The following is a 15,018-nucleotide window of genomic DNA, read 5'->3' as shown; positions in this document are numbered from 1 at the left end:
CAGATAAGGAGAAAAAGAGGCTTTTTTGGAAAAAATGTGGGAATGGTGCAAGCCACACATCCTGGAGCACACTGGCAAGGAGCACAAATCCAGAGAATGCTGTCTAAAGTGGTCAGACACCTGCTCCGAACAGTGCTATCTTGGGCCCCACGCTGTGAACTCCCTGCTCTTCAGTGTACCCACTGTAGCAGGCAGAATGTGGCACTGCCTTTTCCCCACTGAGAAGGGAAGCAATCTGGATGATAGGTGCTCACCATAGAGCACCAAACTGCCTCTACAAAAATACTCCACATGTTTTATGCAACCCAGCTAAAATTTAAAAAGTCATAAATACCTTCTAATAAATGTACAAAGCCCAGAGCAGGCTTCTCTTAATTGCATCTTATTCTGAGAACAAATTTGCTGTGGGTTAGAAGAAAAACATCATCTTTCTTTTTCTTTTCTTTCTTTTCTTTTTTTTTTTTTCTTTTCTTTTTTATTGGTACCAGGGATCGAACTCACAACCACATACTTGCAAGGCAGGCACTTATGCCGCCGAGCTAATTCCCCAGCCCCAAGAACACCATCTTTCATGTTTTGCCACCCAAGTATGAGCTAAGACTCCCTGACTGAGTGACATTACTTTCCTTTCAGAACAGATCAGTCAAAATCCACAGAGAAACTTGCTAATACCAACATCAGTGGGTCTCGCTTCAAAATGCTCTCCAAATCCATCTTACCCTCTGGCTTCTTAACTAATTCTTTGAGCACCTTCCGGCCGCAAGCACTGTGCTAAGAGCTAGGCAGCCCAAGTCCCTGCCAGAGCTTTCTGCCGCTCAACTCATAGTGACTGGTGACAGTGAGCTAATGTATCGTGGGAGGCTGCAGTGGAAACTTAAGAGACAGGAGGCTTGCTTTTGGCTGGAACTCAGGAAAATCTTCTAGGAGAGCTGGCATCTGAAGATGTGGAGGAATTTTCCAGAGCTCTGAAGGCTGTTCCACATGATGTAATCATACAGCAAGGTTTAAAGAAATGACAAGTCAGAGGTTTTGCAGATTATCTGTTGGTTACTACTCTTGGGATTAAGAATAGTAAGTTGGGGAAAGTTGACCTCAAGTGAGGCTGGGCAGATTGATGGGTTCACAAGATTCCTATGAAAACTTTTTATTTATTTGTTTTTGTTTCAGGGATCATTGTTTTACTACTAACAATAATGATGAGAGGAGTAAAAACATATTCCAGATCCTCTGAATGGCCATTTACCATATAATTTCAACATGCATATATTATCTTTGTGATAAAGCTGGCACCCTGCCCACAGAGAGCAACAGCTGGAGGCCAGCAGAGATCCACTAGCTGAAACACAGCCAAGCAGTAAGGGCACAGGGTCACCACATGCTTCCTGCTAGTGGTCATGCCCGACTCACAGCAGCCACGCTACCATGCTCTCAGACCAGATCACATTGTAAGGGCAACTGAGACTCACAGAGCAGTATCATTTGTCTCACTAAACTAAAACGGCTTACTTGAACATTACTGGCTTTGTAGTTTTGGCCTGATACATTTTCCCTTTAGATTTATAATTCCATAAATATGTGTCAAAAATGTGATAGCTAGTTTCATTTTTTATATCACCTTAATACATATTTAAATAAACACTGCCACCCTTGGGGTTTTTCTTTTCCTGTAAAGTGGTTTGTCCATTTCTCAAGTATGAGAAAGAGCTATAGATGAGCACAAGAACCTTTGAGGAAACTGCAACAGATAATGGCATGAAGCAATGACTGTGTTGGGAGTTGTCACAGAGAAGACTGTTCAGGTGGACAGACCAGAGATGGAAGGACATCTAGGAGGGCACTGCCCACATCCTCCTACTTTAAAGACCTTGTTTGCTCCCAGAGCCGCTCTCAGGCAAGGGTCAGGGCCCTGTGGAACCAAATGCTGACCCAAAAAACAAAATGCATAGGTTTCAGGGAAAAAGCTTCCTAAACTTCTGTATGTGTCATTTCCCAGAGTTTGATGATGAGGACAGAAGTAAATTAGAGCTAACACAAAAGGAGCTGCTATGTACATGGTAACAAGAAAACAACCAGGGCTCTCTACCCCGGCTACAGCTAAACAAGGCTCATTGCTAAGCCAGGTGTCGCTGGGGCTATATTTTTCCAGAGAAGGTGACTTTCTCTAATTTAGACAAAACCTGGACGGCCTTGTTAAGCATGATCTTTGGAGGCATTGTGTCTCCCAGAAGGATATCTTTTTCTAAGTGCATGAAGGCACTCATGCATGGGCTAGTTATGACTTAATCCTGCTTTTCTGAGATTAAGTCTTAACAGCATCTCACTAAACTAGAACTCTTACAGTTTAATGAGAGCAAAGGATTTTCACCTTGAATGTTTTGGAGAGCATATGACTTACTCATAAAAGCCATAGTGTTAAGATACTCAACAAGCATGAAGAACTGGATACTATATTCCCCGCTTACCTCGGGGGCCATCCAGAATGGGGTACCAACGGATGTGTTTCTCCGTAGCCGTGTGCTGGTGAGTTGAGCTGAGACTCCTGGAAGAAAAGGGAATTGAAATTCAACAGGAGACAGAAGGTGATGCCAGATTAGGGTTGACAGTTTTTCCCATAAAGGGCCACATAGTAAATATGTAAGGCTCCATATGGTCTCTGTCATAGCTACTCTGCTCTGTGAACTAAAGCTGTCATGGAAAACACATGAGTGCCTGCCAACAGAACATTTTTTAAGGATGCTGAAATCTGAATTTCATATAACTTCACATCTCAATATATTATTTTGGGGCTTTCCAATCATCTGCCAACCACTGTACTGGAGAATTTGTGAATCTATCAAGTCATAAGAATTTTTTTCTAATGAATATCCCTGTCTATATTGCTGCAAATTTGGAGCCAAAAGAAAAATATCAACAATGAGGATCAACCTAAAAGAAATTTTCCTATTATATTTTCCAATTATTTAGGGTGATTTCTTTTTTAATTAGGTATTTCATTTTACAGAGGAAGAAGATTGGCATAGATTATCTATAATAGAGCATCAGTGTAGACATAAAAAGAATTTGGTGCCTTATCTTGCCTAGAAGCCTGCAAGCTTGGCAAGAAAGCTATTTTGTCAAATGGAAAAAGAAACTGACAGTAACGTTATTATCTCAAGCTCAGTGTTGATGACTTGACTTTTAATGTAATTCCAACGTCCTCTAACTAGCTGCTTCTCTATACCTTGAGGGAATGCAGGGAAAGTAAAGGTGGATTAGGGAGGATCAGGGAGACTGTTCTCCATACAATTATGCCTTTTGCTAACGGTGTGGCCAACTCTCCTTTGAGCCTTGGTTTTCTCATCTTAACTAGAGACGATGACAATAGTTATACCTAACAGGGAGAGTACTTCTTAAGACTAAACATGAAATCAGTTGCACAATGCACATTACAATGGTAAGGAATTTCTTTGGCCAGGCAGAAGTCTAACATAGCCCTTCAACTGATGCAGTCACAATATAGCCAGAGAGCTCCCAGAGACAGGGAGCAGATAGAACCCTAAGCTGCTCATTAAAGAATGATTTGTGTTTTCTTATGGGATAGTCGGAGACTTAAAAAGCCCTTTTTTTCTCTAAACTGTGACTCTACTCTTTTGCTGATAGATGCTCAAAGGTAACTAGCAGCAGAATTCAGCTTGGCCTTCACTTTGCATGCTTTGCTACTGTAAATCTTGGGAGTACGTCTCAGCTCTGCACAGGGTTATGTTGATCATTTAGGGAGTATCTGTCTAAGAGATGCCCAGACAGGGTTGGTCAGTCCTGAACGTACATGATCCCATTGCCCTTCAAGACTGAGGACAGCAAGATAAGTGCTTTACAGGAACATTCAGCTATACCCAGAAGCCTCTAGCCGTTGTCCTCAGCCTGTGATCACCTAGATTCTGAGAAAGGCAGAGCCCTCATCACTAAGGCCATGACAGATGGAGACAATCCTTTCCTGAAAACTGAACCATCTTTCAGCCATAAGAATTCCAGAGCTATGACACCTGGTCTGAGATGATAACTGGATTCCAGCCCACCAGCTAGTCCTTGAAAGGTGGTCTTCCACATTTGTGGTGGGACATTCTGGACACTTGTATCAGAGTGCCCCTTCCAACTACCTAAGCTGGAGTCTTTTCTTATTTTCCTCTAACTTTCCAATTAAAGCTCTTTTTCCTGTAAATTTGCACTTTAATTTCCGTTCCTACTAATGCAAAGACTCATGCTAGCTGGTCATACTGTTGATGAAACACACAACATCAGGCTGGATTTATGAGAACACATGGGATTCTTGTTGCGCCAGCTGCCTGCATTCTGTTTATCAGAACGATAGGCTCTCAAACCCCTGGGCTCATGCAATCCTCCTGTCTCAGTCTCCTGTCTAACTGGGACTACAAGCACATGTGCCTGCACCCAGCAAGAGTCCTCCTTAAACTCTATTTGCCACAGATAATTTATTCTTTTATTAAATCCTCCACTATAATTTTGGTAAAAACTACTATACCGTTTTGTTTTGAATTTCTAGAACTTTCTTTTGTGTCAGTGAAATATTCAGGAACTTTCTACTAGAAAGATTAGGAATGGTACTCACAGGCAAATCACAAAAGTGATGAGTAATAAATCACTATTAATCCGTATCCTCATATCCTTCTAGGCTAGTTTCCCTCTCAACATATTTATTGCCTTTAGAATCATGGGGAAAACACATCTCTATTATATTCAGAGTATATTACTGAAGCTACGTCATCCTTTATATTAAAAGAAGAACATGAGGGACTGGGGATTTAGCTCAGCGGCATAAGCAAGCACACTTGCCTTGCAAGTGTGTGGTCGTGAGTTCAATCCCTGGTACCGATAAAAACGAAAAAGACCAAAAAAAAAAAAAAAAAAAAAAAAGAACATGAACCTTGAACAAAGAACTCCCTCTGTTATTTTTCTTTCCTTGTATCTTTGAAAATAGATACTCAATAGAGCAACTTCATTTACTTGTAAATAATTTCTTTTGCACAAGTGATTCACTGACACATTTTTATCCCTAACACTTTCTTACCAATAAAACAATGAATATTCAAAATCATAGGTCTTGGTTTCTTTTTTTTTTTTCATCATGATGACACTGATAATGTTTTGAAATGTTTCTCTAAATGTTTTCTCACTGTATGTAACAATAACTCTGAAGTATTAACTAGTATTGAACTCATTTAGAAGATTAACCCATTGCATAAACCTAAAAGGAAAACCAAATGGAACTATAGTTTGTGAATATTACAGTTAAAATGTATAGTGGTCTCAGATGACATTCAGTGCATTTCCTCTTACCCTTCCATTTCCCACTGATGTTTCCAGTTCAGTCAGCCTCACATGTCGCAGCAATAATCACCACTTAACTACAGGGATGTTGGCTCCCAGGCCCAAAGGACCATTTTACCTTCTGCTCACTGGGAATAAGTATGCCTAAGGCTAGCAAAAGCCATTAAAAGGCCAAACTGCCTTCTCTCTCTCTCTCTCTCTCTCTCTCTCTCTCTCTCTCTCTCTCCTCTTTTCATATGCAAAAGAAGATATGACAAAATGTAAATTATAGACAATTGCCTTGACACGTGATATTCTCACTAGAAAACCAAAAAGGTTTTCCATCAACTTCTTCTGCAACACTTTTATTTTCTATGTTTAATAAAATTGCTTCTAAAGCTGAAAATAGATTTACAAATAGCATGTCCTAGGGTGATCCATCTGGTAAGCCCCCAACTCCCTAGCCTGGAAAGGTCCCTCAGCCTGTGCTGTAGCAGAGAGGCCCAGTTTTGTGAGACTACAATAAATTGTCCCCTTTGGCTACACTGCACACATCAAGAAAACAAACGACAGGCAGTCATTACCAAAGTCAACGAGCTTAACTCCTCCTTCTGTTGTCAGAAGAATGTTATTCCCCTTCACATCACGGTGGATGATTCGGTTGTTGTGCAAATGCTGAAGGCCCTGCATGGCGCCCATCGCCACCGCACAACAGGAAAGAGAAATAAAAGGGAAATTGACATGCTTATTTTAAAGCAATTACTCTACTATTAGAAAGTCCAATCCAAGTCCACATTTGGCTACACTTTCCTGTTATTAATTATGCTTGCATCTTATGAGGCATTTTTCCCCATCATTAATATGCAATGAGGCTCCAAACAGTGTACAAATTGCTTCTTTTGCTGTCATCACCCCCAGTTCAATAGACATTCTTACCAAGAGAGCTCCATACAAGATGTAAGAGATCACTGCTTCATCCAACCGCTGGCCACTCCTGAGGAGGCCTTTCACAAGGTCGGTGACGGAGCCCCCATTACACAGCTGTAGGAGGGGATGCCACCCAGAGAGAGGGTTCAAAAGAAAAGAAAAATAAATTAAAGAGAAAAGTTCACTGATTACTAACTCAATATAGTACATCTGCAGGCCATAAAATTCCAACTTGGAATAATTAGACTTTAAATTTCCACTAGCCAGTCAAATCAAGCTCTTTCTATGTGCATACAGCCTGTATTCAAGGTGATGATTTATGAGCAAAAGTATAAACCCCAAAAACAGACTTTTTAATTGCCAAGTAAAATAAAAAAGCACAAATTATTATTTAGACATTGGAAAGAAAAAGCCCATCAGTAATCATGGTGACTCATTAAATCTTTTTCATTTTATGTGACATCATCTATAGTTTTTCAAATGAGCATTTTCAGGACAATTAAGAACCAGAAGAAATAAGATGGATGCCCATGATACCTGACGGAAAATGAATTTCAGTGATTTCAAATCTTCCTGCCTTCTGTATCTGCACTCAGGCATCAGAAGCCTGAGCAATAGCTCTTTCTAGAGTTGCCAATGTGTGGCAGGTTTATGGGGTGGGGTTGTGTCATAGGCACATGGGGTCTCCTACTCTGCTCTTTCTCTCTCCCTCCCTCTGAACCCCCTTCTAGAAATTTAAAATGCTGTGTAAGTGATTATATTTTGCACAATTGTTCTTTGCTATATATTGTACATCACTGAAGTGCAAGTCCATAAAGCAGGTACACTATACTTTCTTGGCAATTCTGAGAGTTTCAAGGGTAATTTTTACTAACTGCATGAGTCCCTAGTTTGAATTTGCCATATGCCATCTTAAATCCAGGGTTACTAAGGCATGGAAATGTCCTAGAATTGCAGGCAGCGTAAGGGTGCATCTTGAGGTTTTTCTCAGGAGACAATTCAGAGCACTCATCAGATTCTAGGAGCCATCCTTGACCTTACATAGGAAAAAGCAAAACAAAACAAACTCCTTTAAAGACTTAAGTTACCTCTTGGCACTTTTTCTGCACTTTGGGAAAGTGTGAACTAATGAACAACACGTGGTTTCTGCAGGTTTTCATTCTTTAACTCCTATGTCTTCAAGTGTCGTCCTATTTTGTCTTCCAGGAGGTTTAATGTTTCTGTTTTAATGTTTAGATCTTTGATCTACTTTGATTTTAATTTAGTATATGGTCAGAGTTATGGGTCCAGTTTCATTCTTCTACAAATGAAAACCTGTTTTTCCAATAGCACTTGTTGAATACGCTATCTTACTTCTAATATATGCTTTCGGATCTTTTGTCAAAGACTGAATAGTTGAATATGTCTGGGAAGGTTTCTGCATCCTCAATTCTGTTCCACTGATGCACAGGTCTGCTTTTATTCCAGTGCCAGGCCATTCGTATCACTTTGTGGTATAGCTTGAAGTCTAGTATGGCTGTGCCATCTGCTTTGCTCTTACTGCCCAAAACTACTTTTGCTATTCGGGGTCTCTTCTGGTCCCATACCAATTTTAGGATTGTTCTCTCTAGATCTGTAAAGTGTACTGTTGGTATTTTGATTGGGATTGCATTGAATCTTTATAACAGTTTTGGAAGTATGGCTATTTTGACGATATTAGTTCTGCCTATCCAGGAGCAGAGACTATGTTCCCATTTTCTGATGTCCTCTTCAGAGTACTGTAGTTTTCTTTGTAGTGGTCTTTTCACTTCTTTGTTAATTCCTAAGTATTTCACTTTTCTTAAAGCTTACTATGAATGGTACTATTTTAATAATTTCCTTTTCATCCCATTCATTGTTGGTATACACAAATGCTAAAAATTTTTGTGTGTTAATTTTGTATCCTGCTACTTGAGGAAATTGGTAATTAATTCTAAGAGTTTTTTGGTGAAATTCTCTGGGTCTTCCATGTAGAGTATCATGTCATCTGCAAATAGTGAAAATTTGAGTTCTTCTTTTCCTATGTGTACTGCTTTTATTTATTTCTCTTGCTTATTGTTCTGGCTAATGTTTCAAGTATTATGTTGAACAGCTGAGGTGATCATGGACATCCTTGTCTTGTTCCTGATTTTAGGGGGACTGCTTTTGGTTTTTCCCCATTCAGTCTGATCTAGGCATTGGATTTGTCACAGATAGCCTTTGTCATTTTCGGGTATGGTGCTTCTATATCTGTTTTCTTCATGGTTTTTATTGTGTTGGATTTTGCAAAAAGTCTTTTCTACATCTATTGATATATTCACATGGATTTTGACCTTGCTCCTGTTTATGCAGTGTATTATATTTATAGACTTACATATGCTGAACCATTCTTGCATCTCTGGGCTAAAACTTACTTGATCATAGTATATCAGTTTTTTTATAATATGCTGCTTTTTTTTGGACCGGGGATCGAACTTATGACCTTACACTTGGCCAGGCAGGCGCTTATGTTGCTGAGCTAAATCCTGGCCCAATATGCTGCTTTTTATTTGCTAATATCTTGTTGAGGATTTTTGCATCTGTGTTCATTAAAGATATTGAACTATAGCTCTGTTCTTCAGTTGGGTCTTTCTCTGGTTTTGCACAAGAAATAGCAAGAATCAACAAATGGGATTGGATCAGACTAAAAAGTTTCTGTACAGTAAAAGATTCTTTAGTAGAGTGAAGAGACAACCTATAGAATGGGGAAAGAATTTCCCCAGATATTTCTCAAACAGAGGACTGATATCCTGAATACACAAAGGACTTGAAAAAATTAAACTACCTAAAATTAAAGACCTCATCAAGAAATAAGCTAGAAAAATGAACAGACACATCACAGAGGAAAAAATACAGATACTCAAAAAACATGAAAAAATGTTCAACATTTCTGCCATGTAGTGTAAATTAAAATACCAGTAACATTTCACCGTACTCTGGAAAGAATGGCAATCATTAGGAAATCAAACAATATCAAACCCTGATATAAAGAAAGAACTTTCCTGCATTGTTGTTGGGAATGCAAACTAGTACAACTAGTATGGGAATTAGTATGAAGAATCCTCAAAGAATTGATATTAGAAATTCCATAAAACCCAGCTATTCTCCTGCTAAGAATCTTCCCCAAAAAACTCTTAGAATATTTATAGCATCACATTTGTAATAGCTAAATTCTGGAAGAGCCTGTATAACCATCAACAGATGATTGGTTAAACAAAAATGTCCTATATATATGGAATACTACTCAGTTTAAAAAGAATGCCAAATTTGAGGTACTTGTAGAAAAATAGATGCATCTAGAAAACACAATGTTGGGTGAAATAAATCAGACGCACAAGCTTGAATACCATATGGTATCCCTCATTTGAGTGAGGCAATGTACAAAGAAAATTATAAAAGATGGATAGAAAGGGGCAAGGGACAGATCTCATCCAATAGGGAAATTGTCCAAGAGAGAAAAGAGAAGAGCAAAGGAGAGGGGAAGGAGAAATGAGAGAAATGCAGATATGCCACGTGTAGGAACCTAATAGCCCAAATCAATGTAAACTACACAAGCCATAATGAGTGCTAAGACAAACACTCTCAACAGGTACAAAAAAGTGATTGGGGAACCAGAGGAGAAGGGGAAGGGAGAGGTAAGGGGAAGGAGAAAGAAAAAACTGCAACATGTACATGTGACCACTCCCCGAGATGACTGTAAGATGCTGAAAATAAATCTTAAAAAGACTAAAACAGACAACTCTTCACCAAGGAAATAATACTTTAGGAGTTATTGACTTTATAGCATTTTAATAAAGGGTGAACAGATCTTTTTGTTTGACGTGGGTACTATGCCCTTGTATACCTTAGCAATCAGGATACCCTGGAATTGAATTTGCTGCTTTTATAATTTAAATCACTTATAAGTGATGGTTTGGGGACTAAAAATCTAATATAGAATTAGGGAATTTAAAAATTAGCATAATATTACTATATCTCAGGGATAATTTACGAAGGAGCCTAAAAGTAGCGCAGTGCGGTGAAAAATAGTGAAATTGAAGACTGAATGTGCCAGGAGTCTGGGACTATGTTAAGTAACATTAGAATCTACTGTCCAGCAGCTCAGCTCCGATAGCTCTGATGTTCCTTGTGTTGAATGCCAGTCTAATATATTTGGGATGCCAGTCCCAGAGGGCTCATATGATAAAGGCTGGGCCTCAGAGTGGCACTTTTAGGAGGAGGAACCTCATGGCAGGTCTTCAGGTCATGTCATGTCCTTAAACTAACAGGACTGTCTGTAGCAGCCTGGCTTTTTCCTCTTTCTCCTTTGCTTCTTTGCCATGAAGCAAGCAGTTTGCCATCAGCATCTACACCTGAGGCCTAAAAGATAGGCTCACCTATTTATGGACTGCAATCTCTAAAATTATGAGCCAAAGAAAATCTTTTCTGTTTTTGAGTTAATTATCTCAGGTATTTTGTTACCCTGATGAAAAGCTGACCAGCACAATCTTTCAAAAGGCTGCATATTCTTTCATTCCTAGTGATATCTTTCGTGATCTGGAAAGGACAAAGAACATTCACTATACACCTCTGTGTTCTCACTAGTCTATAATTGGCCTGTCACTACCCATCACTCAGTCACATGAATAAGGCACAGTCCCCAGCCTCAGATCACTGCCCAGTCCGGCCACATGTGGCTGTGTTGCACGACTGAAGAATGTCCCGGGTTCCACTGGGGAAGGTCCTCCTCAGCAATGTCATCCAGCACACATGCTCACAATAAGATCCAGAAAGAATCAGATATGTGGAAAATAAGAGAAATAGAGAAACAGAGAGAGGATTCTTACCAGGAAACCAAAAGGAAAATGTTACCCAGTAGGTCAAGTTGGATGCTTAGTGATGATTTTGATGAAGAAAGTCAGAGAGAATATTAGAGTCCAAAACCTGAAATCTCTGGGCCACTGGAAGATGATTTTCTTAAGGCTAAATCATGGAACAAGAAGTTATATGATTATGAAGCTAACATGCCAGACAGATGGGATCACAGTGGTAATAAGGAGTTATATCCTAAAGGATTTGAGACAGACAGTGATCAGGAAAACATTACAAATGGGAAGAAAACATCTCCTCAGATAAAATCATCCAATCATGAATCCTGCAAACATAAGAAGTCAAAGAAGTTCCACAAAAAGCAGCAGAAAAAAAGGTCACACAAAAAGATGGAAGAAAAGCAAGAAAGAAGCCATAGATGTAACAGCAGATTCCTCAAGCGAGTTCTCAGAAGGAAAAGGAAGCAACCACATAGGTGCAAGAAAAAATTCAGAAAGAAGTCTCACAAAAACCTGGCTTTCCTATAGGGGCAGAAAGTCACACTTCCTGTCAGATGATTCAGCATCTAGTAATTCCAAAGAAAGTGAACAACAAGACACTAAGAAAATCAAAAGGAAAAAGACAGGGAAACGTCCATGTCTCTGCTCTAGCTAACAGTGAAGCACAGAAAAGGACAAACAAATGCACAAATTGGAAAGTGGGTACAGATGAAAGAACTGCTGAGAGCTCAGAGGAGACTAAATGGGAAAGAAACATGTTGTTCCCACTTGATATTTATGGCTTATACACGTATACCTAGTGACTCCTTCAGCACAGAGGGTCTGAGGTCAGAGCTGTGTGAGTCATCTATTCAAGTGTTGACAGATTCCTTGTCTTCTATTTTGGCCTGTTAAACTTGATCTCCTTTTCTTCTTAACAGGAAATCTGGTATTTTTAATGACGGTTTCTCGAAGAGATTATTTTTTGCAATTAACCACATTTAGTGTACAGTATATATGTATCAAATTAAAGGATCCAGAAAGCTGAGTCCAATATTGACCTGGGTACATCTATTGGAATGTTGAATTGGGAGAAATTAAGGCCTGGGGTCAAAAGGTGGATTGGAAGCTACGTGCAGTGTTTGGATAAGGGAACACTGAGCTGCTGACTGTCATTTATATAGTAGATGTCAAAACTAACTTGTCTTCAGTCTTGGTGCTTTGATCCTCTGTGTTTTGATCCCACAGCTGTGTTCTAGTTTACTTAATGAGGAAATGGGCATAAGAACAAACTTTCTTTTCATGGTAACGTCTACAGACGAGTGTTAAAAGGGACTAGGGCTTTCTTAATTTCTTTATAGCCTTAATATCTAGTAATTGGGTAGTAAATGGTTTTGTAGATCCATTGTTGTATATTGCCTTTGAGAGAGAGAACCACTGTCCAGAAATGGGCACATGAGTAACTGAGTACGGACTGTGGAAGTAGGGATGAGGCCTAGGAGGTGTGGTACCCAAACAGGGAAGGGTAACTCTGCTGAGTGAACGTAAACCTGGGAAATTCTCCAGAGGACATAACATTACAGTGGGTCTGAAAGACAAATGTGTTTGGGGCATGTGGATATGAAGGGGAAGAACATCTATGCAAAGAAAGGAAGCACAAAAGAATGAGTATGCAACTCTCCCTGAATAAAGAGCAATTATCTCCACTTTGGTTAAACCTGGCCCTATCTCCATGAACTGATATGTATGGAGCTGGTTAAGCTATTTCTCTTTCCTTTCAGTGGGCTCTAAGCAATGTAAATAGGGTTAGCTGTGGTGTTGATGTGTAATCTTTGAAGCTAGGTGACAGTCGCTGTTTCCCTGCCATAGCATCTCCCTAACTTGTTGAGCCCAACAGATGGCAGAGCCACTGTTCCAGGGCTGTCAGTTGGGTTTGAGCATCAAGATAAGAGGCTACAACTTCCCAGGGCAGAAAAATTTTGCCCATCAGAACCACTGCCTAAACAGTAAATACTACCTTACTTGTGTTAATGCAGATTTGTCTTTCTACATATCTTTCTCTCTGCATATTGTGCAGGTGCTTTCTGGCCTCATAGCTAGCCCAGCTTACAGCACTCATGTAATTCCCACCATTGTCATGGTCACTCATCCTCTAGCCCCTCCCTTCTTCATAAATTAATAAAATCTGTGTTACGCCCTGGGTGGCCTTTGTTCCAATAAACTTTCAGTCAGGTCAGATTCAGAACCCCTTGGCTACTCATAATTATAAATATATCTTAGTGTCTTTATTCCCACCATGGCTGTACTGGAAGTGGTAGATCACTAGAATTCCAATTATGTTTCCATGGAATTACAAACATAAACTTCCAGACTAAATGAGGATGGGAAAAGGGATCTCTGTAAGTGTATGTGTGTGTGTGTGTGTGTGTGTGTGTGTATTCTAAATACTTTTGCTGATCTTTGAACCAAGGCTGACAGTATCCTAGGACAGGGCAATTCGAAGGAAGGTGATGGACAGAGAATGACAGACGTGCCTGGCTGAGGACTATGGGCTTTATTCCTCTACACTATGTCGATGATATACCACTAGATAAGGGCAGTAAGCAATGGACAGATTTCAGGCAGGAAGCTTCCACCTTCAGATTCGTGTTTTAGATAGATGACTTGGGAAGATGAGAATGAACAGAAGAGGCAGCACCAGACTGGAGCCATCCATCAGGAAATACTGAGGTCATCAAGGACAGCAAGGCCAAAAAGTTACGTCACGAGCACAGGGGGACACATTTAGGAGGCTCTTATGAGACGGAATAACTGGAATGTCTGGATGCAGAAGGTGAAGAAGAGATAGTCTGCAGAGACTGTGAGACTGCAGGAAATACCCATTAGTTCTTTGCTGCTCCAGAGCCCAGCAGGAGCAGGAATGCCATGCATCGTAGCACCTGCATCAATACCAGCCCTACCTGGCGGACAGATAACGAGGGCACGTGCTTTCTGGAATTGCAAGTGCCCTATTGAAATTCTATCAAGAGAAAATTTAAATTAAATGCTGATCATGATCCCAGCAAAGATGAGCCTGCCATTTTCCTCTGAAATCTCATTTTAGTCTTTCCTTCCTTATTCTCAGTGCAGCCAGGTATGCAACAAAGGCCTCTGCAACAATATTTTATATGAGTAGTCAACTTACAAACTTTTTTCAACACTCCAGAAACTATGAAGGAATTAAGAGCAGCTATTTGTCAGCAGGATTAAAACTCTGCTATGGATTTAAAAACAACAAAGAAATCTTACTCAGCCCGGGCCTTTGTTCACTAAATGTCAGAGTTTAAGAGCTGCCTGCTTTCACAGAATTCACAGAAACATATAATTAAACTGCTCAGAGCGCCTTTAAAGGAAGCTGTCCTGTGAAGTTGACAAGCCCACAAGCAAGGTTTTAAAGGGCAGCCCGTGGGTTATAGAAAAAAGATTCTGGGCACTTAGGTATTTTTTTTAAAATGCAATGCAGGTACACACTGATAATTATCTATCCAGAATAAATTTTTGGTGAAACGAGGTGAACATTTAAAAAAAAAAAACAAGGAAATGTATTCAAATGTATCAAATAAAATAATCCCTTAGTTATAGGAAAGCAACTGTGCTTCCTGCTCCAGCCCTGAGGGTTGGCACGTCAGCCCCAGCCCCATCAAACTTGAATACAGAGGTGTGGCTCCATCCCTGCAGTTCCTCCCTACGCCCTCAGCATTCAGGAAATGTAGCAGCTGGATGCATCTAGAATTTAATGAGCATTTTGCTTCAAACCAAGAAAAAATAGAAAAATAATTTACATTCCACATCTATTTTCCAAAATATCATTGAATATTGACTCAATCACAGTATGTGCATTTGTTATGACAGTCATAATTTCAAGCGATAAAATGTTCCTTGCTCAATATGCCTTCAATTTTTCTTCCACATTAGTAAGGAACGG

At 39.8% G+C, this 15,018-nt stretch overlaps 1 protein-coding gene and 1 pseudogene across 3 annotated transcripts in view; one reads left to right on the top strand and one right to left on the bottom strand.

Annotated features, from left to right (window-relative positions):
• Window positions 1-15,018, bottom strand: part of Myo3b (myosin IIIB) — a 448,610-nt gene that overhangs the window by 362,811 nt on the left and 70,781 nt on the right. For all 3 annotated transcript variants that reach the window (XM_063259246.1, XM_063259248.1, XM_063259247.1), the window contains exons 4-6: window positions 6,241-6,345; window positions 5,889-5,988; window positions 2,463-2,539 (exon numbers count right to left, since the gene is read on the bottom strand). In XM_063259246.1, coding sequence (XP_063115316.1) covers window positions 2,463-2,539; window positions 5,889-5,988; window positions 6,241-6,345 — 282 coding nt within the window. The remainder of the gene's footprint in view (window positions 1-2,462; window positions 2,540-5,888; window positions 5,989-6,240; window positions 6,346-15,018) is intronic.
• LOC106025387 (uncharacterized protein NKAPD1-like) lies at window positions 10,964-11,875 on the top strand (annotated as a pseudogene).

The sequence above is a fragment of the Cavia porcellus genome, unplaced genomic scaffold (assembly GCF_034190915.1).
Source record: "Cavia porcellus strain 051 isolate PalLab524CR breed Dunkin Hartley unplaced genomic scaffold, mCavPor4.1 scaffold_12, whole genome shotgun sequence".
Lineage (NCBI taxonomy): Eukaryota > Metazoa > Chordata > Mammalia > Rodentia > Caviidae > Cavia > Cavia porcellus.
Note: the sequence above shows the minus strand (reverse complement) of the source record. Positions and strands in the feature narration are given on the sequence as shown.